This window comes from Taudactylus pleione, unplaced genomic scaffold (genome assembly GCF_031769625.1).
Source record: "Taudactylus pleione unplaced genomic scaffold, aTauple2 ptg001917l, whole genome shotgun sequence".
In the NCBI taxonomy this organism is placed as follows: Eukaryota; Metazoa; Chordata; class Amphibia; order Anura; family Myobatrachidae; genus Taudactylus; species Taudactylus pleione.
In genome coordinates, this window is record NW_028286314.1 from 550,158 (window position 1) to 573,968 (window position 23,811).

Sequence of the window (23,811 nt, forward strand, 5' to 3'; positions counted from 1 at the left end):
CCAGATCCACATAAAATACACAGAAACAAGCCACATCCACATAAAATACACAGAAACAACCCACATCCACATAAAATACACAGTAACAAGCCACATCCACATAAAATACACAGTAACAAGCCACATTCACATAAAATACACAGAAACAAGCCACATCCACATAAAATACACAGAAACAGGCCACATCCACATAAAATACACAGAAATAGGCCAGATCCACATAAAATACATTTAAAATACACATCCACATAAAATACATTGAGAAAGCCCATGCCCATTATGCTGTGCCCCCTGTAGTTGTGCCCCATATGCAGTGCCCCACTGTAGTTGTGCCCATTAAGCAATGCCCCCAGTAGTTGTGGCCCTTATCAGTACTCTCCCCAGAATTTTTTTCCAGCCGGGTGGCATCAAGAAGTAGCCGAGTGGGGGCCTTCACAATAATAAAATGTTTTAAACTATGACTTTATAATGATTTAAACTTGAAATAACATTTTAGATATTAATTCTCCTCTTATTATTAGAGGCCCAGTCATCTGATTATGAAAAAGCTGCAAAGTCTGTAGGATCTGGTCCTTTTTATACAGCTCCCAGATACTGTCCCCACTTGCAGGCTCCCAAAGTGCCGGGTGGTGCAACTGTAAAAAACAGCCTGGGGAGAACACTGCATTATGCTGTGCCCCCAGTAGTTGTAGCCTTAATGCAATGCCCCCTGCAGCTGTGCCCATTATACAATGCCCCCTGTAGTTGTGCCCATTCAGCAATGCCCCCAGTAGTTGTGGCCCTTCTGCAATGCCCCCTGTAGTTGTACCCATTATGCAATGCCCCCAGTAGTTGTACCCATTATGCAATGCCCTGAGTAGTTGTGCCCCTTCTGCAATGCCCCCAGTAGTTGTGCCCAATAAGCAATGCCCCCAGTAATTGTGCCCCTTTTGCAATCCTTCTTGTAGTTGTGGCCCTTATGCAGTGCCCCCCTGTAGTTGTGCCCCTTTTGCAATGCTTCTTGTAGTTGTGCCCATTAAGCAATGCCCCATGTAGTTGTGGCCCTTATGCAATGCCCCCTGTAGTTGTGCCCATTAAGCAATGCCCCATGTAGTTGTGGCCCTTATGCAATGCCCCCTGTAGTTGTGCCCAATAAGCAATGCCCCCTGTAGTTGTGCCACTACTGCAATGCCCCCTGTAGTTGTGCCCAATAAGCAATGCCCATTATGCAATGTCCCACAATAGTTGTGCCACTACTGCAATGCCCCCTGTAGCTGTACCCATTGAACAATGCCCACAGTAATTGTGCCCCTTCTGCAATGCTCCCTGTAGTCGTGCCCCCTAAGGTAGTACCCCAAGTACTAGATCCCCCTCCCCGCCGCCCACACCCCTATGAAGAAACTTACCTATCTTCATGCTGGCACCGCTCCACGCCATCAGGACTTCCGAGTCCCGCCGTTGCTTCTGCTGCCTGCTGGATCTAACTGGATCCAGCAGGCGCGCGGGCTTCTCACATTGCGGCTTCTTTAGTCTCTGATGGCTTCAGAGACCAGCATTCTCAGTACTAGTAGGGGTCTGCCGAGCCGCGAGCCGCATCGGAAACTCAAAAGAGCCGCAGGTTGGCCACCCCTGGTGCAATTGGTCTTGTTTTGTAAATTTGTGCCAGTTTTAATGTTAATTTCCAGCACAAAGGGAAACCAGGCTAAACTCACATGCGCATGCAATCTCGGCCAAAAGCGATTCTTAGTAAATTGACCCCATTGTCTGTATAGTATAATGTTTGGCGCCCTCTAGGGTACACTTATAAAAGTCTCCTCTGCCTGTTTCTTGTTTACTCATTTTCGGTTAATAAATCTTATTTTTACACAAATTAAACAATATCTATGAACACTTTTATAGATGTGTCCATTTGTCTTCGGTGTAGCAGGTGGTGAGGTCCCTATGACATCGATATACTTGTATATTTTTTTTCAATATTACACCGATAAGTTTAATATACTCTGACATCGTTATCATTAAGTTTTATAGTTGGTGTTTTGCCTAAATTATTGTGCCACGGTGGGTGAAGTCTACCGCGCTGTCGGTTACCAGTATGTATGCGGTTTGGAGATCCGCTTTACTATGGGACACTCGTAGCTCCCACTGTGGCAGCTTGGCCCCCAGCTCGCTGACCGTGGAGGTCACCTGCGCACTGACATACCACTGCCAGACTATGGCTTATCGGGTAACTGTTGCAGTGCCTCTTGCAAGTGACCCTGGTTAATTCTTCCCAGCCACTGAATTAGGATCAGGACTGCTGTGTTAGCAAGCACAACACCGGGCTCAGCTCTTGCTGTTGAGTAGACCGTAATGCCACTTACCTGCATGCACCATTTTCCCAGTGATGACAGAGGGGTAAGTACAGGTTGTGGGTGCAGGCTGTGCAGTGCGGAGACCCCCTGCACCCATTACAGATTACGTCCATGAATGTTATCTGTAATGTGTTGGACGCAGGAAAATGGCTGCACACACCACTGGTACTCACAACATCGGCTTCCTATAGAGATCCAAAGGCTCATAGGTATTAGAACTATAAAGCGCAATTAAGGATGACATCGAAAACCGATGGTTAGCAGCCATCGATGTTTCCCATTTGATGGAAGTACTTTTTCCATCGAATAGCGGGAATTTGGTGGTTGCCAGCCATCGGGTGCAGCTTACCGCTGGCTGGTTGTGAGGGAAGCATGGCAGAGCAGGGAATCGGTATGTAATACCGCCGGCCGCATGGCCGGCAGTTCGAATCCCAGCAGCGTCAGGCCGACAGAGGAAGAGTTCCCGGCAGCGGCTGGAAATCCCGATCGTCCCCAGGTAAGTACTAACTAACTTAACCTACCCCCCTAACCCTAACCCTCCCTTAGGGGTGCCTAACTCTAACCCCCCCCCCCCCAAGGGCCTAACCCTAACCTCCCCCCCAAGTGCCTAACCCTAACCTCCCCCCCAAGTGCCTAACCCTAACCTCCCCCCCAAGTGCCTAACCTTCCCCCCAAGTGCCTAACCCTAACCTCCCCCCCAAGTGCCTAACCCTAACCTCCCCCCCAAGTGCCTAACCCTAACCTTCCCCCCAAGTGCCTAACCCTAACCTCCCCCCCAAGTGCCTAATCCTAACCTCCCCCCCAAGTGCCTAACCCTAACCTTCCCCCCAAGTGCCTAACCCTAACCTCCCCCCCAAGTGCCTAACCCTAACCTCCTCCCCAAGTGCCTAACCATAATCCCGCCTCTAAGTGCCTAACCCTAACCTTCCCCCCAAGTGCCTAACCCTAACCTCCCCCCCAAGTGCCTAACCCTAACCTTCCCCCCAAGTGCCTAACCCTAACCTCCCCCCCAAGTGCCTAACCCTAACCTCCCCCCCAAGTGCCTAACCTTAACCTTCCCCCCAAGTGCCTAACCCTAACCTCCTCCCCAAGTGCCTAACCCTAACCTCCTCCCCAAGTGCCTAACCCTAATCCCGCCTCTAAGTGCCTAACCCTAACCTTCCCCCCAAGTGCCTAACCCTAATCCCGTCTCTAAGTGCCTAAACCTAACCACCCCTTCCCCTAGCCTAACCCTAACCCCCCCTTCCCCTAGCCTAACCCTAACCCTCCCGGGGGGGTGCCTAACCCTAAGTCCCCCCCCCGGGAGCCCTAAACCTAACCCCCCCCGGCGGCTGTCCGCTCGTGGCGCCCAGCATCCCTTCGATCAGGATGCCGGGTGCCGGTCTCCCGGCATAGGGGTAATGACAGGCGTCTAGATTTTAGATGCCTGTCATTTAAACCTAGCCGAGATTGAGGACTCGGGAAGCTGATGCCGCAGAGCAGCGGGAGAATAGATGCTCTGCGCATGTGCGCGGTATCTACTCACAGTGTTAGGGGGAGCCGGGGGGCAGGACAGCAACTCGGAGTGTGACAATCAGATCTGACTCTGCTTACTGCTCCTGTGCTGGTCACTTCTCCTGTAGCATGCCCCCCAACCATACCAATTTCGGCTGGGCAGTCCCGCTTTTTGGGCACGGTCACTCTGACACAACTGCTCTGCATAGAAGCGCAGGGGTGAATGGAAGCACTGTGCCGCGAAGGGCCGGGGGCACGCCGAACGTCGGGGCAAGCCCCCAGTGTGATGAAAAACGAGCCTAGCCGGCAGAAGACCACGCGCCGAAGGCCGGTGCAAAGTGTCCCGAAACTGGAATTTAACATTTGGGAGGTATGGGGTGTCCAGGCAGGAGGACAGAACCCTCTCTTATAAGCAGGAGATGTTTAGCTCCATCGCAGCCGATTGCTTTCCACATCTGCCTCTACACGTCCCAACAGCAATGTCGCTAAGCAGCACCCCCTAATTATACCTCTATACCCCATCCCAGAAGACTTTGCAATTTTGCTCCTTTTAACCAAAATGGCCAAAAAGTGTTTTTTTTGTGTGTTTATGTGAACTGAATTTTATTTTTTACCCCAAGGTGTCTAGCACGGTTCATAGCCATCGTTGGCTCCCCTCCACACTCAGGGGGTCATTCAGACCCGGTCGCAAGCACCGATGTGCTCGCAACCGGGTCGATGGGTGGCCCTGTGCATGCGCAGCGGCTGCACTGCGCGTGCGCAAGCCCCGGAGCGAGAGAGAAACTCTCTCGCTCCGGAGCTCGCTACAAAAGGGGCGGCTGTCGATATTGATCGACAGCTCGCCCCTTTTTGTAGGCGGGCCTGGGGGGTGGTTTCCAAAATGGAGGCGTTCCTCTAGGAACGCCTACCGTTTTGTGGGCGGCTGCACTGATATCACCAGTGATGTCAGTGGGGAGCTTCCTGCTCGATCAGAGCAGGAAGCTCCCTGGGGCTTGCGAGTGCCCAGACCCAACCTTAGGGTCTGGTCGCAAGCCCCGGTGGTCGCGATGGTGGTCACCATCGCAACCATCACCATGGTCGCAAGCTAAGCTGTGGGTGGTAACCCACACCACCAGGCCGCACCAAAAAACAAGAAGCGCCCACCCTCATTCAGAGAGAGCGATCGCTTCTAGCGAGCGCCTCTGAATGAGGTTCACAGCCTCCGTTACACTGAGAGACCTCCTGCTGTAATAGGCCAGTAACACAGGAATGTAGTTATCACACTCACACCATCTCCTTCCTTGGGTCCACAGCATACATTTGATTAAACACTAATTAGAATGCATCATCCTGTTGGTAGTACACTAAAGCACGCTGGATTATCTATCTACCAAAATAAAAAATAAAAATGGGCAGCGTTCATGAGTAATGTACAATATCCGCACCTGTAACCTTTAGCCTGGGGGGCAAATGCATGCAGGTGGCCCTGGCAGAGGAGTAGCGTGTAGCCAGGGTGCCCGGAGCACGTGCGTGCTACGGCCCCCCCCCCTCCTCAAGTGTTCAAGGGAGGAGGCGGGTCCATATGGAATTAATGTAAAGTAAAAATAAAGATTAGGGGCAGCCCCCTATACTGGTGCCCATATGCAGTCCCCCTGTGCCCCAGGAGAGGACCCCCTTATGCAGGCCTCCAGTAGTGCCCCCAGTAGTGATCCTCCTATGCAGTGCCCCTTATACAGTGCCCCCAGTAGTAGTCCCCCCTGTGCAGTGCCCCTTGTGCCCCCAGTAGTAAGCCCCTTATATAGTGCCCCCAGGAGTGGTACCCCCTATGCAGTGCCCCCAGTAGTAGTCCCCCCTTGTAGTGCCCCCAGTAGTAGTCACCCCCTTGTAGTGCCCCCCGCAGTAATCTCCCCTTGTAGTGCCCCCAGTAGTGTTCCCCCCTCTGTAGTGCCCCCAGTAGTGTTCCCCCCTTGTAGTGCCCCCAGTAGTGTTCTCCCCATTGTAGTGACCCCAGTAGTGCTCTCCCCCTTGTAGTGCCCCCAGTATTAATCTCTCCCTTGTAGTGTCCCCAGTAGTGCTCTCCCCCTTGTAGTGCCCCCAGTATTAATCTCCCCCTTGTAGTGCCCCCAGTATTAATCTCTCCCTTGTAGTGTCCCCAGCAGTGCTCTCCCCCTTGTAGTGCCCCCAGTATTAATCTCCCCCTTGTAGTGCCCCCAGTATTAATCTCCCCCTTGTAGTGCCCCCAGTAGTGTTCTCCCCCTTGTAGTGCCCCCAGTAGTGTTCCCCCCTTTTAGTGCCCCCAGTAGTGTTCCCCACCCTTGTAGTGCCCCCAGTAGTGTTCCCCCCCTTGTAGTGCCCCCAGTAGTGTTCCCCCCCTTGTAGTGCCCCCAGTAGTAATCTCCCCCTTTTAGTGCCCCCAGTAGTGCTCTCCCCCTTGTAGTGCCACCAGTAGTAATCTCCCCCTTTTAGTGCCCCCAGTAGTGTCCCCCCCCCTTTTAGTGCCCCCAGTAGTGTTCCCCCCCCCTTGTAGTGCCCCCAGTAGTGCTCTCCCCCTTGTAGTGCCCCCAGTAGTGCTCTCCCCCTTGTAGTGCCCCCAGTAGTGTTCCCCCCTTTTAGTGCCCCCAGTAGTGTTCTCCCCCTTTTAGTGCCCCCAGTAGTGTTCTCCCCCTTGTAGTGCCCCCAGTAGTGCTCTCCCCCTTGTAGTGCCCCCAGTAGTGCTCTCCCCTTGTAGTGCCCCCAGTAGTAATCTCCCCCTTTTAGTGCCCCCAGTAGTGCTCTCCCCCTTGTAGTGCCCCCAGTAGTGCTCTCCCCCTTGTAGTGCCCCCGGTAGTGCTCTCCCCCTTGTAGTGCCCCCAGTAGTGCTCTCCCCCTTGTAGTGCCCCTACTAGTGCTCTCCCCCTCTTAGTGCCCCTACTAGTGCTCTCCCCCTCTTAGTGCCCCCAGTAGTGCTCTCCCCCTTGTAGTGCCCCCAGTAGTGCTCTCCCCCTTGTAGTGCCCATAGTAGTGTTCTCCCCCTTGTAGAGCCCCGAGTAGTGCTCTCCCCCTTGTAGTGCTCTCCCCCTTGTAGTGCCCCCATTAGTAATCTCCCCCTTGTAGCGCCCCCAGTAGTGCTCTCCCCTTGTAGTGCCACCAGTAGTAATCTCCCCCTTTTAGTGCCCCCAGTAGTGCTCTCCCCCTTGTAGTGCCCCCAGTAGTGCTCTCCCCTTGTAGTGCCCCCAGTAGTGCTCTCCCCCTTGTAGTGCCCCCGGTAGTGCTCTCCCCCTTGTAATGCCCCCAGTAGTGTTCTCCCCCTTGTAGTGCCCCTACTAGTGCTCTCCCCCTCTTAGTGCCCCTACTAGTGCTCTCCCCCTCTTAGTGCCCCCAGTAGTGCTCTCCCCCTTGTAGTGCCCCCAGTAGTGCTCTCCCCCTTGTAGTGCCCACAGTAGTGTTCTCCCCCTTGTAGAGCCCCGAGTAGTGCTCTCCCCCTTGTAGTGCTCTCCCCCTTGTAGTGCCCCCATTAGTAATCTCCCCCTTGTAGTGCCCCCAGTAGTGCTCACCCCCATGTAGTGCCCCCAGTAGTGCTCTCCCCCTTGTAGTGCCCCCAGTAGTAATCTCCCCCTTGTAGTGCCCCCAGTAGTAATCTCCCCCTTGTAGTGTCCCCAGTAGTGTTCTCCCCCTCTTAGTGTCCCCAGTAGTGTTCTCCCCCTTGTAGTGCCCCCCATTAGTGCTCTCCCCCTTGTAGTGCCCCTAGTAGTGCTCTCCCCCTCTTAGTGCCCCCAGTAGTGCTCTCCCCCTTGTAGTGGCCCAGTAGTGCTCTCCCCCTTGTAGTGCCCCCAGTAGTGCTCTCCCCCTTGTAGTGCCCCCAGTAGTGTTCTCCCCCTTGTAGTGCCCCTACTAGTGCTCTCCCCCTTGTAGTGCCCCTAGTAGTGCTCTCCCCCTCTTACTGCCCCCAGTAGTAATCTCCCCCTTGTAGTGCCCCTAGTAGTGCTCTCCCCCTTGTAGTGTCCCCAGTAGTGTTCTCCCCCTTGTAGTCTCCCCAGTAGTGCTCTCCCCCTTGTAGTGCCCCCAGTAGTGCTCTCCCCCTTGTAGTGCCCCTAGTAGTGCTCTCCCCCTCTTAGTGCCCCCAGTAGTGCTCTCCCCCTTGTAGTGCCCCCAGTAGTGCTCTCCCCCTTGTAGTGCCCCCAGTAGTGTTCTCCCCCTTGTAGTGCCCCTACTAGTGCTCTCCCCCTCTTAGTGCCCCTACTAGTGCTCTCCCCTTCTTAGTGCCCCCAGTAGCGCTCTCCTCCTCTTAGTGCCCCTACTAGTGCTCTCCCCCTTGTAGTGCCCCTAGTAGTAATCTCCCCCTTGTAGTGTCCCCAGTATTGCTCTCCCCCTTGTAGTCCCCCCATTAGTGCTCTCCCCCTTGTAGTGCCCCCAGTAGTGCTCTCCCCCTTGTAGTGCACCTAGTAGTGCTCTCCCCCTCTTAGTGCCCCCAGTAGTGCTCTCCCCCTTGTAGTGCTCCCAGTAGTGCTCTCCCCCTTGTAGTGCCCCCAGTAGTGCTCTCCCCCTCGTAGTGCCCCCAGTAGTGCTCTCCCCCTCTTAGTGCCCCCAGTAGTGCTATCCCCCTCTTAGTGCCCCTACTTGTGCTCTCCCCCTTGTAGTGCCCCTAGTAGTAATCTCCCCCTTGTAGTGTCCCCAGTAGTGCTCTCCCCCTTGTAGTCCCCCCATTAGTGCTCTCCCCCTTGTAGTGCACCTAGTAGTGCTCTCCCCCTCTTAGTGCCGCCAGTAGTGCTCTCCCCCTTGTAATGCCCCCAGTAGTGTTCTCCCCCTTGTAGTGCCCCTACTAGTGCTCTCCCCCTCTTAGTGCCCCTACTAGTGCTCTCCCCCTCTTAGTGCCCCCAGTAGTGCTCTCCCCCTCTTAGTGCCCCTACTAGTGCTCTCCCCCTTGTAGTGCCCCTAGTAGTAATCTCCCCCTTGTAGTGTCCCCAGTAGTGCTCTCCCCCTTGTAGTCCCCCCATTAGTGCTCTCCCCCTTGTAGTGCCCCCAGTAGTGCTCTCCCCCTTGTAGTGCACCTAGTAGTAGTCCCCCCCCTTGTAGTGCCCCCAGTAGTGTTCTCCCCCTTGTAGTGCCCCTACTAGTGCTCTCCCCCTTGTAGTGCCCCTAGTAGTGCTCTCCCCCTCTCTGTGCCCCCAGTAGTGCTCTCCCCCTCGTAGTGCCCCCAGTAGTGCTCTCCCCCTCTCAGTGCCCCCAGTAGTAGTCCCCCCCCTTGTAGTGCCCCCAGTAGTGCTCTCCCCCTTGTAGTGCCCCTACTAGTGCTCTCCCCCTTGTAGTGCCCCTAGTAGTGCTCTCCCCCTCTTACTGCCCCCAGTAGTAATCTCCCCCTTGTAGTGCCCCTAGTAGTGCTCTCCCCCTTGTAGTGTCCCCAGTAGTGTTCTCCCCCTTGTAGTCTCCCCAGTAGTGCTCTCCCCCTTGTAGTGCCCCCAGTAGTGCTCTCCCCCTTGTAGTGCCCCTACTAGTGCTCTCCCCCTCTTAGTGCCCCCAGTAGTGCTCTCCCCCTTGTAGTGCCCCCAGTAGTGCTCTCCCCCTTGTAGTGCCCCCAGTAGTGCTCTCCCCCTTGTAGTGCCCCCAGTAGTGTTCTCCCCCTTGTAGTGCCCCTACTAGTGCTCTCTCCCTCTTAGTGCCCCTACTAGTGCTCTCCCCTTCTTAGTGCCCCCAGTAGTGCTCTCCCCCTCTTAGTGCCCCTACTAGTGCTCTCCCCCTTGTAGTGCCCCTAGTAGTAATCTCCCCCTTGTAGTGTCCCCAGTATTGCTCTCCCCCTTGTAGTCCCCTCATTAGTGCTCTCCCCCTTGTAGTGCCCCCAGTAGTGCTCTCCCCCTTGTAGTGCACCTAGTAGTGCTCTCCCCCTCTTAGTGCCCCCAGTAGTGCTCTCCCCCTTGTAGTGCTCCCAGTAGTGCTCTCCCCCTTGTAGTGCCCCCAGTAGTGCTCTCCCCCTCGTAGTGCCCCCAGTAGTGCTCTCCCCCTCTTAGTGCCCCCAGTAGTGCTATCCCCCTCTTAGTGCCCCTACTTGTGCTCTCCCCCTTGTAGTGCCCCTAGTAGTAATCTCCCCCTTGTAGTGTCCCCAGTAGTGCTCTCCCCCTTGTAGTCCCCCCATTAGTGCTCTCCCCCTTGTAGTGCACCTAGTAGTGCTCTCCCCCTCTTAGTGCCGCCAGTAGTGCTCTCCCCCTTGTAATGCCCCCAGTAGTGTTCTCCCCCTTGTAGTGCCCCTACTAGTGCTCTCCCCCTCTTAGTGCCCCTACTAGTGCTCTCCCCCTCTTAGTGCCCCCAGTAGTGCTCTCCCCCTCTTAGTGCCCCTACTAGTGCTCTCCCCCTTGTAGTGCCCCTAGTAGTAATCTCCCCCTTGTAGTGTCCCCAGTAGTGCTCTCCCCCTTGTAGTCCCCCCATTAGTGCTCTCCCCCTTGTAGTGCCCCCAGTAGTGCTCTCCCCCTTGTAGTGCACCTAGTAGTAGTCCCCCCCCTTGTAGTGCCCCCAGTAGTGTTCTCCCCCTTGTAGTGCCCCTACTAGTGCTCTCCCCCTTGTAGTGCCCCTAGTAGTGCTCTCCCCCTCTTAGTGCCCCCAGTAGTGCTCTCCCCCTCTCAGTGCCCCCAGTAGTAGTCCCCCCCTTGTAGTGCCCCCAGTAGTGCTCTCCCCCTTGTAGTGCCCCCAGTATTAATCTCCCCCTTGTAGTGCCCCCAGTAGTGTTCTCCCCCTTGTAGTGCCCCTACTAGTGCTCTCCCCCTTGTAGTGCCCCTAGTAGTGCTCTCCCCCTCTTAGTGCCCCCAGTATTAATCTCTCCCTTGTAGTGTCCCCAGCAGTGCTCTCCCCCTTGTAGTGCCCCCAGTATTAATCTCCCCCTTGTAGTGCCCCCAGTAGTGTTCTCCCTCTTGTAGTGCCCCTACTAGTGCTCTCCCCCTTGTAGTGCCCCTACTAGTGCTCTCCCCCTCTTAGTGCCCCTACTAGTGCTCTCCCCTTCTTAGTGCCCCCAGTAGTGCTCTCCCCCTCTTAGTGCCCCTACTAGTGCTCTCCCCCTTGTAGTGCCCCTAGTAGTAATCTCCCCCTTGTAGTGTCCCCAGTATTGCTCTCCCCCTTGTAGTCCCCCCATTAGTGCTCTCCCCCTTGTAGTGCCCCCAGTAGTGCTCTCCCCCTTGTAGTGCACCTAGTAGTGCTCTCCCCCTCTTAGTGCCCCCAGTAGTGCTCTCCCCCTTGTAGTGCTCCCAGTAGTGCTCTCCCCCTTGTAGTGCCCCCAGTAGTGCTCTCCCCCTCGTAGTGCCCCCAGTAGTGCTCTCCCCCTCTTAGTGCCCCCAGTAGTGCTATCCCCCTCTTAGTGCCCCTACTTGTGCTCTCCCCCTTGTAGTGCCCCTAGTAGTAATCTCCCCCTTGTAGTGTCCCCAGTAGTGCTCTCCCCCTTGTAGTCCCCCCATTAGTGCTCTCCCCCTTGTAGTGCACCTAGTAGTGCTCTCCCCCTCTTAGTGCCGCCAGTAATGCTCTCCCCCTTGTAATGCCCCCAGTAGTGTTCTCCCCCTTGTAGTGCCCCTACTAGTGCTCTCCCCCTCTTAGTGCCCCTACTAGTGCTCTCCCCCTCTTAGTGCCCCCAGTAGTGCTCTCCCCCTCTTAGTGCCCCTACTAGTGCTCTCCCCCTTGTAGTGCCCCTAGTAGTAATCTCCCCCTTGTAGTGTCCCCAGTAGTGCTCTCCCCCTTGTAGTCCCCCCATTAGTGCTCTCCCCCTTGTAGTGCCCCCAGTAGTGCTCTCCCCCTTGTAGTGCACCTAATAGTAGTCCCCCCCTTGTAGTGCCCCCAGTAGTGTTCTCCCCCTTGTAGTGCCCCTACTAGTGCTCTCCCCCTTGTAGTGCCCCTAGTAGTGCTCTCCCCCTCTTAGTGCCCCCAGTAGTGCTCTCCCCCTCTCAGTGCCCCCAGTAGTAGTCCCCCCCTTGTAGTGCCCCCAGTAGTGCTCTCCCCCTTGTAGTGCCCCCAGTATTAATCTCCCCCTTGTAGTGCCCCCAGTAGTGCTCTCCCCCTTGTAGTGCCCCTACTAGTGCTCTCCCCCTTGTAGTGCCCCTAGTAGTGCTCTCCCCCTCTTACTGCCCCCAGTAGTAATCTCCCCCTTGTAGTGCCCCTAGTAGTGCTCTCCCCCTTGTAGTGTCCCCAGTAGTGTTCTCCCCCTTGTAGTCTCCCCAGTAGTGCTCTCCCCCTTGTAGTGCCCCCAGTAGTGCTCTCCCCCTTGTAGTGCCCCTAGAAGTGCTCTCCCCCTCTTAGTGCCCCCAGTAGTGCTCTCCCCCTTGTAGTGCCCCCAGTAGTGCTCTCCCCCTTGTAGTGCCCCCAGTAGTGCTCTCCCCCTTGTAGTGCCCCCAGTAGTGTTCTCCCCCTTGTAGTGCCCCTACTAGTGCTCTCCCCCTCTTAGTGCCCCTACTAGTGCTCTCCCCTTCTTAGTGCCCCCAGTAGTGCTCTCCCCCTCTTAGTGCCCCTACTAGTGCTCTCCCCCTTGTAGTGCCCCTAGTAGTAATCTCCCCCTTGTAGTGTCCCCAGTATTGCTCTCCCCCTTGTAGTCCCCCCATTAGTGCTCTCCCCCTTGTAGTGCCCCCAGTAGTGCTCTCCCCCTTGTAGTGCACCTAGTAGTGCTCTCCCCCTCTTAGTGCCCCCAGTAGTGCTCTCCCCCTTGTAGTGCTCCCAGTAGTGCTCTCCCCCTTGTAGTGCCCCCAGTAGTGCTCTCCCCCTCGTAGTGCCCCAGTAGTGCTCTCCCCCTCTTAGTGCCCCCAGTAGTGCTATCCCCCTCTTAGTGCCCCTACTTGTGCTCTCCCCCTTGTAGTGCCCCTAGTAGTAATCTCCCCCTTGTAGTGTCCCCAGTAGTGCTCTCCCCCTTGTAGTCCCCCCATTAGTGCTCTCCCCCTTGTAGTGCACCTAGTAGTGCTCTCGCCCTCTTAGTGCCGCCAGTAATGCTCTCCCCCTTGTAATGCCCCCAGTAGTGTTCTCCCCCTTGTAGTGCCCCTACTAGTGCTCTCCCCCTCTTAGTGCCCCTACTAGTGCTCTCCCCCTCTTAGTGCCCCCAGTAGTGCTCTCCCCCTCTTAGTGCCCCTACTAGTGCTCTCCCCCTTGTAGTGCCCCTAGTAGTAATCTCCCCCTTGTAGTGTCCCCAGTAGTGCTCTCCCCCTTGTAGTCCCCCCATTAGTGCTCTCCCCCTTGTAGTGCCCCCAGTAGTGCTCTCCCCCTTGTAGTGCACCTAGTAGTAAGTCCCCCCCCTTGTAGTGCCCCCAGTAGTGTTCTCCCCCTTGTAGTGCCCCTACTAGTGCTCTCCCCCTTGTAGTGCCCCTAGTAGTGCTCTCCCCCTCTTAGTGCCCCCAGTAGTGCTCTCCCCCTTGTAGTGCTCCCAGTAGTGCTCTCCCCCTTGTAGTGCCCCCAGTAGTGCTCTCCCCCTCGTAGTGCCCCCAGTAGTGCTCTCCCCCTCTTAGTGCCCCCAGTAGTGCTATCCCCCTCTTAGTGCCCCTACTTGTGCTCTCCCCCTTGTAGTGCCCCTAGTAGTAATCTCCCCCTTGTAGTGTCCCCAGTAGTGCTCTCCCCCTTGTAGTCCCCCCATTAGTGCTCTCCCCCTTGTAGTGCACCTAGTAGTGCTCTCCCCCTCTTAGTGCCGCCAGTAGTGCTCTCCCCCTTGTAATGCCCCCAGTAGTGTTCTCCCCCTTGTAGTGCCCCTACTAGTGCTCTCCCCCTCTTAGTGCCCCTACTAGTGCTCTCCCCCTCTTAGTGCCCCCAGTAGTGCTCTCCCCCTCTTAGTGCCCCTACTAGTGCTCTCCCCCTTGTAGTGCCCCTAGTAGTAATCTCCCCCTTGTAGTGTCCCCAGTAGTGCTCTCCCCCTTGTAGTCCCCCCATTAGTGCTCTCCCCCTTGTAGTGCCCCCAGTAGTGCTCTCCCCCTTGTAGTGCACCTAGTAGTAGTCCCCCCCTTGTAGTGCCCCCAGTAGTGTTCTCCCCCTTGTAGTGCCCCTACTAGTGCTCTCCCCCTTGTAGTGCCCCTAGTAGTGCTCTCCCCCTCTCTGTGCCCCCAGTAGTGCTCTCCCCCTCGTAGTGCCCCCAGTAGTGCTCTCCCCCTCTCAGTGCCCCCAGTAGTAGTCCCTCCCCTTGTAGTGCCCCCAGTAGTGCTCTCCCCCTTGTAGTGCCCCTACTAGTGCTCTCCCCCTTGTAGTGCCCCTAGTAGTGCTCTCCCCCTCTTACTGCCCCCAGTAGTAATCTCCCCCTTGTAGTGCCCCTAGTAGTGCTCTCCCCCTTGTAGTGTCCCCAGTAGTGTTCTCCCCCTTGTAGTCTCCCCAGTAGTGCTCTCCCCCTTGTAGTGCCCCCAGTAGTGCTCTCCCCCTTGTAGTGCCCCTACTAGTGCTCTCCCCCTCTTAGTGCCCCCAGTAGTGCTCTCCCCCTTGTAGTGCCCCCAGTAGTGCTCTCCCCCTTGTAGTGCCCCCAGTAGTGCTCTCCCCCTTGTAGTGCCCCCAGTAGTGTTCTCCCCCTTGTAGTGCCCCTACTAGTGCTCTCCCCCTCTTAGTGCCCCTACTAGTGCTCTCCCCTTCTTAGTGCCCCCAGTAGTGCTCTCCCCCTCTTAGTGCCCCTACTAGTGCTCTCCCCCTTGTAGTGCCCCTAGTAGTAATCTCCCCCTTGTAGTGTCCCCAGTATTGCTCTCCCCCTTGTAGTCCCCTCATTAGTGCTCTCCCCCTTGTAGTGCCCCCAGTAGTGCTCTCCCCCTTGTAGTGCACCTAGTAGTGCTCTCCCCCTCTTAGTGCCCCCAGTAGTGCTCTCCCCCTTGTAGTGCTCCCAGTAGTGCTCTCCCCCTTGTAGTGCCCCCAGTAGTGCTCTCCCCCTCGTAGTGCCCCCAGTAGTGCTCTCCCCCTCTTAGTGCCCCCAGTAGTGCTATCCCCCTCTTAGTGCCCCTACTTGTGCTCTCCCCCTTGTAGTGCCCCTAGTAGTAATCTCCCCCTTGTAGTGTCCCCAGTAGTGCTCTCCCCCTTGTAGTCCCCCCATTAGTGCTCTCCCCCTTGTAGTGCACCTAGTAGTGCTCTCCCCCTCTTAGTGCCGCCAGTAGTGCTCTCCCCCTTGTAATGCCCCCAGTAGTGTTCTCCCCCTTGTAGTGCCCCTACTAGTGCTCTCCCCCTCTTAGTGCCCCTACTAGTGCTCTCCCCCTCTTAGTGCCCCCAGTAGTGCTCTCCCCCTCTTAGTGCCCCTACTAGTGCTCTCCCCCTTGTAGTGCCCCTAGTAGTAATCTCCCCCTTGTAGTGTCCCCAGTAGTGCTCTCCCCCTTGTAGTCCCCCCATTAGTGCTCTCCCCCTTGTAGTGCCCCCAGTAGTGCTCTCCCCCTTGTAGTGCACCTAGTAGTAGTCCCCCCCCTTGTAGTGCCCCCAGTAGTGTTCTCCCCCTTGTAGTGCCCCTACTAGTGCTCTCCCCCTTGTAGTGCCCCTAGTAGTGCTCTCCCCCTCTTAGTGCCCCCAGTAGTGCTCTCCCCCTCTCAGTGCCCCCAGTAGTAGTCCCCCCCTTGTAGTGCCCCCAGTAGTGCTCTCCCCCTTGTAGTGCCCCCAGTATTAATCTCCCCCTTGTAGTGCCCCCAGTAGTGTTCTCCCCCTTGTAGTGCCCCTACTAGTGCTCTCCCCCTTGTAGTGCCCCTAGTAGTGCTCTCCCCCTCTTAGTGCCCCCAGTATTAATCTCTCCCTTGTAGTGTCCCCAGCAGTGCTCTCCCCCTTGTAGTGCCCCCAGTATTAATCTCCCCCTTGTAGTGCCCCCAGTAGTGTTCTCCCTCTTGTAGTGCCCCTACTAGTGCTCTCCCCCTTGTAGTGCCCCTACTAGTGCTCTCCCCCTCTTAGTGCCCCTACTAGTGCTCTCCCCTTCTTAGTGCCCCCAGTAGTGCTCTCCCCCTCTTAGTGCCCCTACTAGTGCTCTCCCCCTTGTAGTGCCCCTAGTAGTAATCTCCCCCTTGTAGTGTCCCCAGTATTGCTCTCCCCCTTGTAGTCCCCCCATTAGTGCTCTCCCCCTTGTAGTGCCCCCAGTAGTGCTCTCCCCCTTGTAGTGCACCTAGTAGTGCTCTCCCCCTCTTAGTGCCCCCAGTAGTGCTCTCCCCCTTGTAGTGCTCCCAGTAGTGCTCTCCCCCTTGTAGTGCCCCCAGTAGTGCTCTCCCCCTCGTAGTGCCCCCAGTAGTGCTCTCCCCCTCTTAGTGCCCACAGTAGTGCTATCCCCCTCTTAGTGCCCCTACTTGTGCTCTCCCCCTTGTAGTGCCCCTAGTAGTAATCTCCCCCTTGTAGTGTCCCCAGTAGTGCTCTCCCCCTTGTAGTCCCCCAATTAGTGCTCTCCCCCTTGTAGTGCACCTAGTAGTGCTCTCCCCCTCTTAGTGCCGCCAGTAATGCTCTCCCCCTTGTAATGCCCCCAGTAGTGTTCTCCCCCTTGTAGTGCCCCTACTAGTGCTCTCCCCCTCTTAGTGCCCCTACTAGTGCTCTCCCCCTCTTAGTGCCCCCAGTAGTGCTCTCCCCCTCTTAGTGCCCCTACTAGTGCTCTCCCCCTTGTAGTGCCCCTAGTAGTAATCTCCCCCTTGTAGTGTCCCCAGTAGTGCTCTCCCCCTTGTAGTCCCCCCATTAGTGCTCTCCCCCTTGTAGTGCCCCCAGTAGTGCTCTCCCCCTTGTAGTGCACCTAATAGTAGTCCCCCCCTTGTAGTGCCCCCAGTAGTGTTCTCCCCCTTGTAGTGCCCCTACTAGTGCTCTCCCCCTTGTAGTGCCCCTAGTAGTGCTCTCCCCCTCTTAGTGCCCCCAGTAGTGCTCTCCCCCTCTCAGTGCCCCCAGTAGTAGTCCCCCCCTTGTAGTGCCCCCAGTAGTGCTCTCCCCCTTGTAGTGCCCCCAGTATTAATCTCCCCCTTGTAGTGCCCCCAGTAGTGCTCTCCCCCTTGTAGTGCCCCTACTAGTGCTCTCCCCCTTGTAGTGCCCCTAGTAGTGCTCTCCCCCTCTTACTGCCCCCAGTAGTAATCTCCCCCTTGTAGTGCCCCTAGTAGTGCTCTCCCCCTTGTAGTGTCCCCAGTAGTGTTCTCCCCCTTGTAGTCTCCCCAGTAGTGCTCTCCCCCTTGTAGTGCCCCCAGTAGTGCTCTCCCCCTTGTAGTGCCCCTAGAAGTGCTCTCCCCCTCTTAGTGCCCCCAGTAGTGCTCTCCCCCTTGTAGTGCCCCCAGTAGTGCTCTCCCCCTTGTAGTGCCCCCAGTAGTGCTCTCCCCCTTGTAGTGCCCCCAGTAGTGTTCTCCCCCTTGTAGTGCCCCTACTAGTGCTCTCCCCCTCTTAGTGCCCCTACTAGTGCTCTCCCCTTCTTAGTGCCCCCAGTAGTGCTCTCCCCCTCTTAGTGCCCCTACTAGTGCTCTCCCCCTTGTAGTGCCCCTAGTAGTAATCTCCCCCTTGTAGTGTCCCCAGTATTGCTCTCCCCCTTGTAGTCCCCCCATTAGTGCTCTCCCCCTTGTAGTGCCCCCAGTAGTGCTCTCCCCCTTGTAGTGCACCTAGTAGTGCTCTCCCCCTCTTAGTGCCCCCAGTAGTGCTCTCCCCCTTGTAGTGCTCCCAGTAGTGCTCTCCCCCTTGTAGTGCCCCCAGTAGTGCTCTCCCCCTCGTAGTGCCCCAGTAGTGCTCTCCCCCTTTTAGTGCCCCCAGTAGTGCTATCCCCCTCTTAGTGCCCCTACTTGTGCTCTCCCCCTTGTAGTGCCCCTAGTAGTAATCTCCCCCTTGTAGTGTCCCCAGTAGTGCTCTCCCCCTTGTAGTCCCCCCATTAGTGCTCTCCCCCTTGTAGTGCACCTAGTAGTGCTCTCGCCCTCTTAGTGCCGCCAGTAATGCTCTCCCCCTTGTAATGCCCCCAGTAGTGTTCTCCCCCTTGTAGTGCCCCTACTAGTGCTCTCCCCCTCTTAGTGCCCCTACTAGTGCTCTCCCCCTCTTAGTGCCCCCAGTAGTGCTCTCCCCCTCTTAGTGCCCCTACTAGTGCTCTCCCCCTTGTAGTGCCCCTAGTAGTAATCTCCCCCTTGTAGTGTCCCCAGTAGTGCTCTCCCCCTTGTAGTCCCCCCATTAGTGCTCTCCCCCTTGTAGTGCCCCCAGTAGTGCTCTCCCCCTTGTAGTGCACCTAGTAGTAGTCCCCCCCCTTGTAGTGCCCCCAGTAGTGTTCTCCCCCTTGTAGTGCCCCTACTAGTGCTCTCCCCCTTGTAGTGCCCCTAGTAGTGCTCTCCCCCTCTTAGTGCCCCCAGTAGTGCTCTCCCCCTCTCAGTGCCCCCAGTAGTAGTCCCCCCCTTGTAGTGCCCCCAGTAGTGCTCTCCCCCTTGTAGTGCCCCCAGTATTAATCTCCCCCTTGTAGTGCCCCCAGTAGTGTTCTCCCCCTTGTAGTGCCCCTACTAGTGCTCTCCCCCTTGTAGTGCCCCTAGTAGTGCTCTCCCCCTCTTAGTGCCCCCATTATTAAACTCTCCCTTGTAGTGTCCCCAGCAGTGCTCTCCCCCTTGTAGTGTCCCCAGTATTAATCTCCCCCTTGTAGTGCCCCCAGTAGTGTTCTCCCCCTTGTAGTGCCCCTACTAGTGCTCTCCCCCTTGTAGTGCCCCTAGTAGTGCTCTCCCCCTCTTAGTGCCCCCAGTAGTAATCTCCCCCTTGTAGTGCCCCTAGTAGTGCTCTCCCCCTTGTAGTGTCCCCAGTAGTGTTCTCCCCCTTGTAGTCTCCCCAGTAGTGCTCTCCCCCTTGTAGTGCCCCCAGTAGTGCTCTCCCCCTTGTAGTGCCCCTAGTAGTGCTCTCCCCCTCTTAGTGCCCCCAGTAGTGCTCTCCCCCTTGTAGTGCCCCCAGTAGTGCTCTCCCCCTTGTAGTGCCCCCAGTAATGCTCTCCCCCTTGTAATGCCCCCAGTAGTGTTCTCCCCCTTGTAGTGCCCCTACTAGTGCTCTCCCCCTCGTAGTGCCCCTACTAGTGCTCTCCCCCTCTTAGTGCCCCCAGTAGTGCTCTCCCCCTCTTAGTGCCCCTACTAGTGCTCTCCCCCTTGTAGTGCCCCTAGTAGTAATCTCCCCCTTGTAGTGTCCCCAGTAGTGCTCTCCCCCTTGTAGTCCCCCCAGTAGTGCTCTCCCCCTTGTAGTGCCCCCAGTAGTGCTCTCCCCCTTGTAGTGCCCCCAGTAGTGCTCTCCCCCTTGTAGTGCCCCCAGTAGTGTTCTCCCCCTTGTAGTGCCCCTACTAGTGCTCTCCCCCTCTTAGTGCCCCTACTAGTGCTCTCCCCTTCTTAGTGCCCCCAGTAGTGCTCTCCCCCTCTTAGTGCCCCTACTAGTGCTCTCCCCCTTGTAGTGCCCCTAGTAGTAATCTCCCCCTTGTAGTGTCCCCAGTATTGCTCTCCCCCTTGTAGTCCCCCCATTAGTGCTCTCCCCCTTGTAGTGCCCCCAGTAGTGCTCTCCCCCTTGTAGTGCACCTAGTAGTGCTCTCCCCCTCTTAGTGCCCCCAGTAGTGCTCTCCCCCTTGTAGTGCTCCCAGTAGTGCTCTCCCCCTTGTAGTGCCCCCAGTAGTGCTCTCCCCCTCGTAGTGCCCCCAGTAGTGCTCTCCCCCTCTTAGTGCCCCCAGTAGTGCTATCCCCCTCTTAGTGCCCCTACTTGTGCTCTCCCCCTTGTAGTGCCCCTAGTAGTAATCTCCCCCTTGTAGTGTCCCCAGTAGTGCTCTCCCCCTTGTAGTCCCCCCATTAGTGCTCTCCCCCTTGTAGTGCACCTAGTAGTGCTCTCCCCCTCTTAGTGCCGCCAGTAATGCTCTCCCCCTTGTAATGCCCCCAGTAGTGTTCTCCCCCTTGTAGTGCCCCTACTAGTGCTCTCCCCCTCTTAGTGCCCCTACTAGTGCTCTCCCCCTCTTAGTGCCCCCAGTAGTGCTCTCCCCCTCTTAGTGCCCCTACTAGTGCTCTCCCCCTTGTAGTGCCCCTAGTAGTAATCTCCCCCTTGTAGTGTCCCCAGTATTGCTCTTCCCCTTGTAGTCCCCCCATTAGTGCTCTCCCCCTTGTAGTGCCCCCAGTAGTGCTCTCCCCCTTGTAGTGCACCTAGTAGTAGTCCCCCCCCTTGTAGTGCCCCCAGTAGTGTTCTCCCTCTTGTAGTGCCCCTACTAGTGCTCTCCCCCTTGTAGTGCCCCTAGTAGTGCTCTCCCCCTCTTAGTGCCCCCAGTAGTGCTCTCCCCCTCTCAGTGCCCCCAGTAGTAGTCCCCCCCTTGTAGTGCCCCCAGTAGTGCTCTCCCCCTTGTAGTGCCCCCAGTATTAATCTCCCCCTTGTAGTGCCCCCAGTAGTGTTCTCCCCCTTGTAGTGCCCCTACTAGTGCTCTCCCCCTTGTAGTGCCCCTAGTAGTGCTCTCCCCCTCTTAGTGCCCCCAGTATTAATCTCTCCCTTGTAGTGTCCCCAGCAGTGCTCTCCCCCTTGTAGTGTCCCCAGTATTAATCTCCCCCTTGTAGTGCCCCCAGTAGTGTTCTCCCCCTTGTAGTGCCCCTACTAGTGCTCTCCCCCTTGTAGTGCCCCTAGTAGTGCTCTCACCCTCTTAGTGCCCCCAGTAGTAATCTCCCCCTTGTAGTGCCCCTAGTAGTGCTCTCCCCCTCTTAGTGCCCCCAGTAGTGCTCTCCCCCTTGTAGTGCTCCCAGTAGTGCTCTCCCCCTTGTAGTGCCCCCAGTAGTGCTCTCCCCCTCGTAGTGCCCCCAGTAGTGTTCTCCCCCTCTCAGTGCCCCCAGTAGTGCTATCCCCCTCGTAGTGCCCCCAGTAGTGCTCTCCCCCTCTCAGTGCCCCCAGTAGTAGTCCCCCCCTTGTAGTGCCCCCAGTAGTGCTCTCCCCCTTGTAGTGCCCCCAGTAGAGCTCTCCCCCTTGTAGTGCCCCCAGTAGAGCTCTCCCCCTTGTAGTGCCCCCAGTAGTAGTCCCCCCCTTGTAGTGCCCCCAGTAGTGCTCTTCCCCTTGTAGTGCCCCCAGTAGTGCTCTCCACCTTGTAGTGCCCCCAGTAGTAGTCCCCCCCTTGTAGTGCCCCCAGTAGTGCTCTCCCCCTTGTAGTGCCCCCAGTAGTGCTCTCCCCCTTGTAGTGCCCCCAGTAGTAGTCCCCCCCTTGTAGTGCCCCCAGTAGTGCTCTCCCCCTTGTAGTGCCCCCAGTAGTAGTCCCCCCCTTGTAGTGCCCCCAGTAGTAGTCCCCCCCTTGTAGTGCCCCCAGTAGTGCTCTCCCCCTTGTAGTGCCCCCAGTAGTGCTCTCCCCCTTGTAGTGCCCCCAGTAGTGGTCCCCCCCTCCCACAGTACACACACACGTAATAAAAATAAAAAAACAAAACACTTACCTGAATCCCCGCTCTCGCCGCCATCTGCTCCTCCGCTCGTCCTTCCGGGCCACTCTGCATTATGGGAGAGACTTCATATGATGTCATGACGCCTCTCCCATTACCCACTGCGGGAGCCGGAAGATGGAGCGGCTCCCGCAGTGGGCGCAGCAGCAGCTAATGAGAGTCTGACAGACTCTCATTGGCTGCCACTCAAAACAAACACACAGCTTCCGGAGCCGGCAGCTGTGTGTTAGTCACTGTGTAGCGCTGACCGAACTCCGTCTGGTCAGCGCTACATGTACGGTGCAGCCTGTGTCACAGAGACACAGACTGCCCACGGCCCGCATGGCGCTGTGGCCCGGGGGGCGCATGGCACCCTGCCCCCCGGCCCAGCCCGCCACTGCAAGGGGCACTGGGACATCAGTATGAATTAACCATTTCCCACTTTCTGTTTTCTGACGTTCTGTACAGCAGAGCTGAGCGTAACATTGTCGCCAGTCTACGGGATAAATTTACTAAGATTCGAGTTTGGGCGAGATGATAATATCGGGCGAGTTTGGGAATTTTTTTCAATTTGCAAATTTACTAAAAATAAACTCGGGTGAGATTGGGCGAGATTTCTCTCTTTTCACCGGTAAAACTCGGGTGAGATCGCAAACTCGAATCAACTCACCATCGGCCACACTCGGATGTACTTTTCATGAAAAAGATGCAACTGGGGAATTTACCAAGAATCGAGATTACAATCTCGGGGGAGATTAGAGCAAACTCGATGATAAATTGCAGTTTCAAACCCTCCGCCTCCTGAGCTGCGAGTTTGGCAGAAACATACACAGATCAGTGTGATTTGTGTATGTTTCTGCATGTAGTCATTATCTAAAGGGTTAATATATATATATATCAAAATGACGCAGAATCCCCACCCAAAAGCCATCCCCAGCCCGGGCTGCTCAGCCATGATCGTTGTCATCTGCATTTCCCACCGACCGCTAGCCATATAGCGCCTGCTCATTGGCTGGTTCCACGTGGGTCCCAGCCAATGAGCGGCCGCTACATGTAAAGTGGCCGCTGATTGGCTAGCGGTCCGTGGGAAAGTCAGATGACCACGATCATCTGTCATTTCCTGTACTGTAAGTATATGTTACAACATATACTTACACCTGTCCGGCTTGGATCGGGTTACTCAGGGATGCTACAGAGACCGGCACCAGGATGTAGGTGAGTATGGGGTCTTTATTCCAGGTACCCCCATTGGATTCTACATGGAGAAGTGGGCGTGAACAGCCGGCAGCAGGTAAGTATGTGTGAGTGGGATAGGTGTATGTGTATGTATTAAAGTTATATACTGTATACGGCGTGTGTGTATTATGGTTATTTAACTATTTATTTTACAGTGGGGGTACGGGTGCCGGCCGTCTGCTGGCACTTGTAGTTCCACAAGTGCCAAATGGCAGGCAGGCTGGCAACTGTAGTTCCACTGTAAAATACAACAGTTTTACAATATTAAAACTACTATTCCCCCGTACCCACCGCTCCAGGGGTGCTGGGAAGAGCCCCCGGGCTTCAGACTAAGCCTGGGGTGCTCGGGAGAGGGGGGACCCCTTCTTGGGGGGGGTCTCCACCTCCCCTTGGATCCCTGGCTTGGGGTGTTAATATTTTGGCTGGGGAGACCCGGTGATAGGGTCTCCTGGCTGTGGTATTACACCCCGGTCGGTTTTGGTCCAGTGCTGGTTTTAAATATAGGGGGACCCCTACGAATTTTTCCCCCCTATATTTAAAACCAGGACTGGCCCTGAATCCAGGTGTTGGTCTCTAAATTACAGGTGAACCCTACACGTTTTTCCCCCCGTAATTTAAGGAACCAGGGCTGGCTGAGCAGAGCTTTTGGGGGGGGGGGAACTCAATCTGCATCACCATCGGCCATCCCACTCTCAGCTAAACTCACTTCTTAGTAAATTTGAGAGTTTAAAAACAGGAAACTCACCTGAGTGTCGTCGATGCAAAACGAGTTTAAAAAAAAAAAACTCAACCAAACTTACATCTGCACCGCAATCCCCCAATCCCCCGATGTCAAAATAGCCTCGAAGATCAGCGATCCTTCTGGGAAATTCATGTTACAAACCCCGGATTTGCTGATCATTTTGTGGCTGGTATCAGCCAATCAGGAAAATCCAACATGTTCCATTTCCCCGATGCCCCAACCCAGGCGTCTGCGAATCAGGGAAATTGTCTCATTTCCCCGATCTGAGGTATGGGGGCTTTAGTTGAGTTTAAGATGTATATAATCAACTTGACCTTTATCTCTTATGCCCTTAGAATGGCTCCTCTCGCTGTGGACAGTGGCGCATTTGCTTTTACTGCATTTGCAGGAGTTCCTGCGCTGGAGTTCTCATTTGTTGGGGTAAATACTTTCTTATTGTATCGCTAATCCTGTATCCCTCTGCTATTCCTGTACTGACCACACACACACAGCTCTGTCACTACACCTCCATCCTGTCCTGTATCTCTCTACTATTCCTGTACTGACCCCACACACACACACAGCTCTGTCACTACACCTCCATCCTGTCCTGTATCTCTATACTGTTCCTGTATTGACCTCACACACAGCTCTTTCACTACACCTCCACCCTGTCCTGTATCCCTCTACTATTCCTGTTCTGACCCCACACACACAGCTCTGTCACTACACCTCCATCCTGTCCTGTATCTCTCTACTATACCTGTACTGACCTCACACACACACACTGCCCTGTCACTACACCTCCATCCTG

The 23,811-nt window shown here is 56.0% G+C and overlaps 1 protein-coding gene across 1 annotated transcript in view; it reads left to right on the top strand.

The window, feature by feature from the left end:
* The window catches only part of TFR2 (transferrin receptor 2), a gene marked incomplete at its 3' end in the record, with an annotated part of 146,688 nt that extends 123,250 nt beyond the window's left edge, over positions 1-23,438 (top strand). The window contains exon 15 of the mRNA XM_088465230.1: positions 23,354-23,438. Within this exon, the coding sequence (XP_088321356.1) occupies positions 23,354-23,438 (85 nt within the window). The remainder of the gene's footprint in view (positions 1-23,353) is intronic.
* Positions 23,439-23,811: the final 373 nt, after the last annotated feature.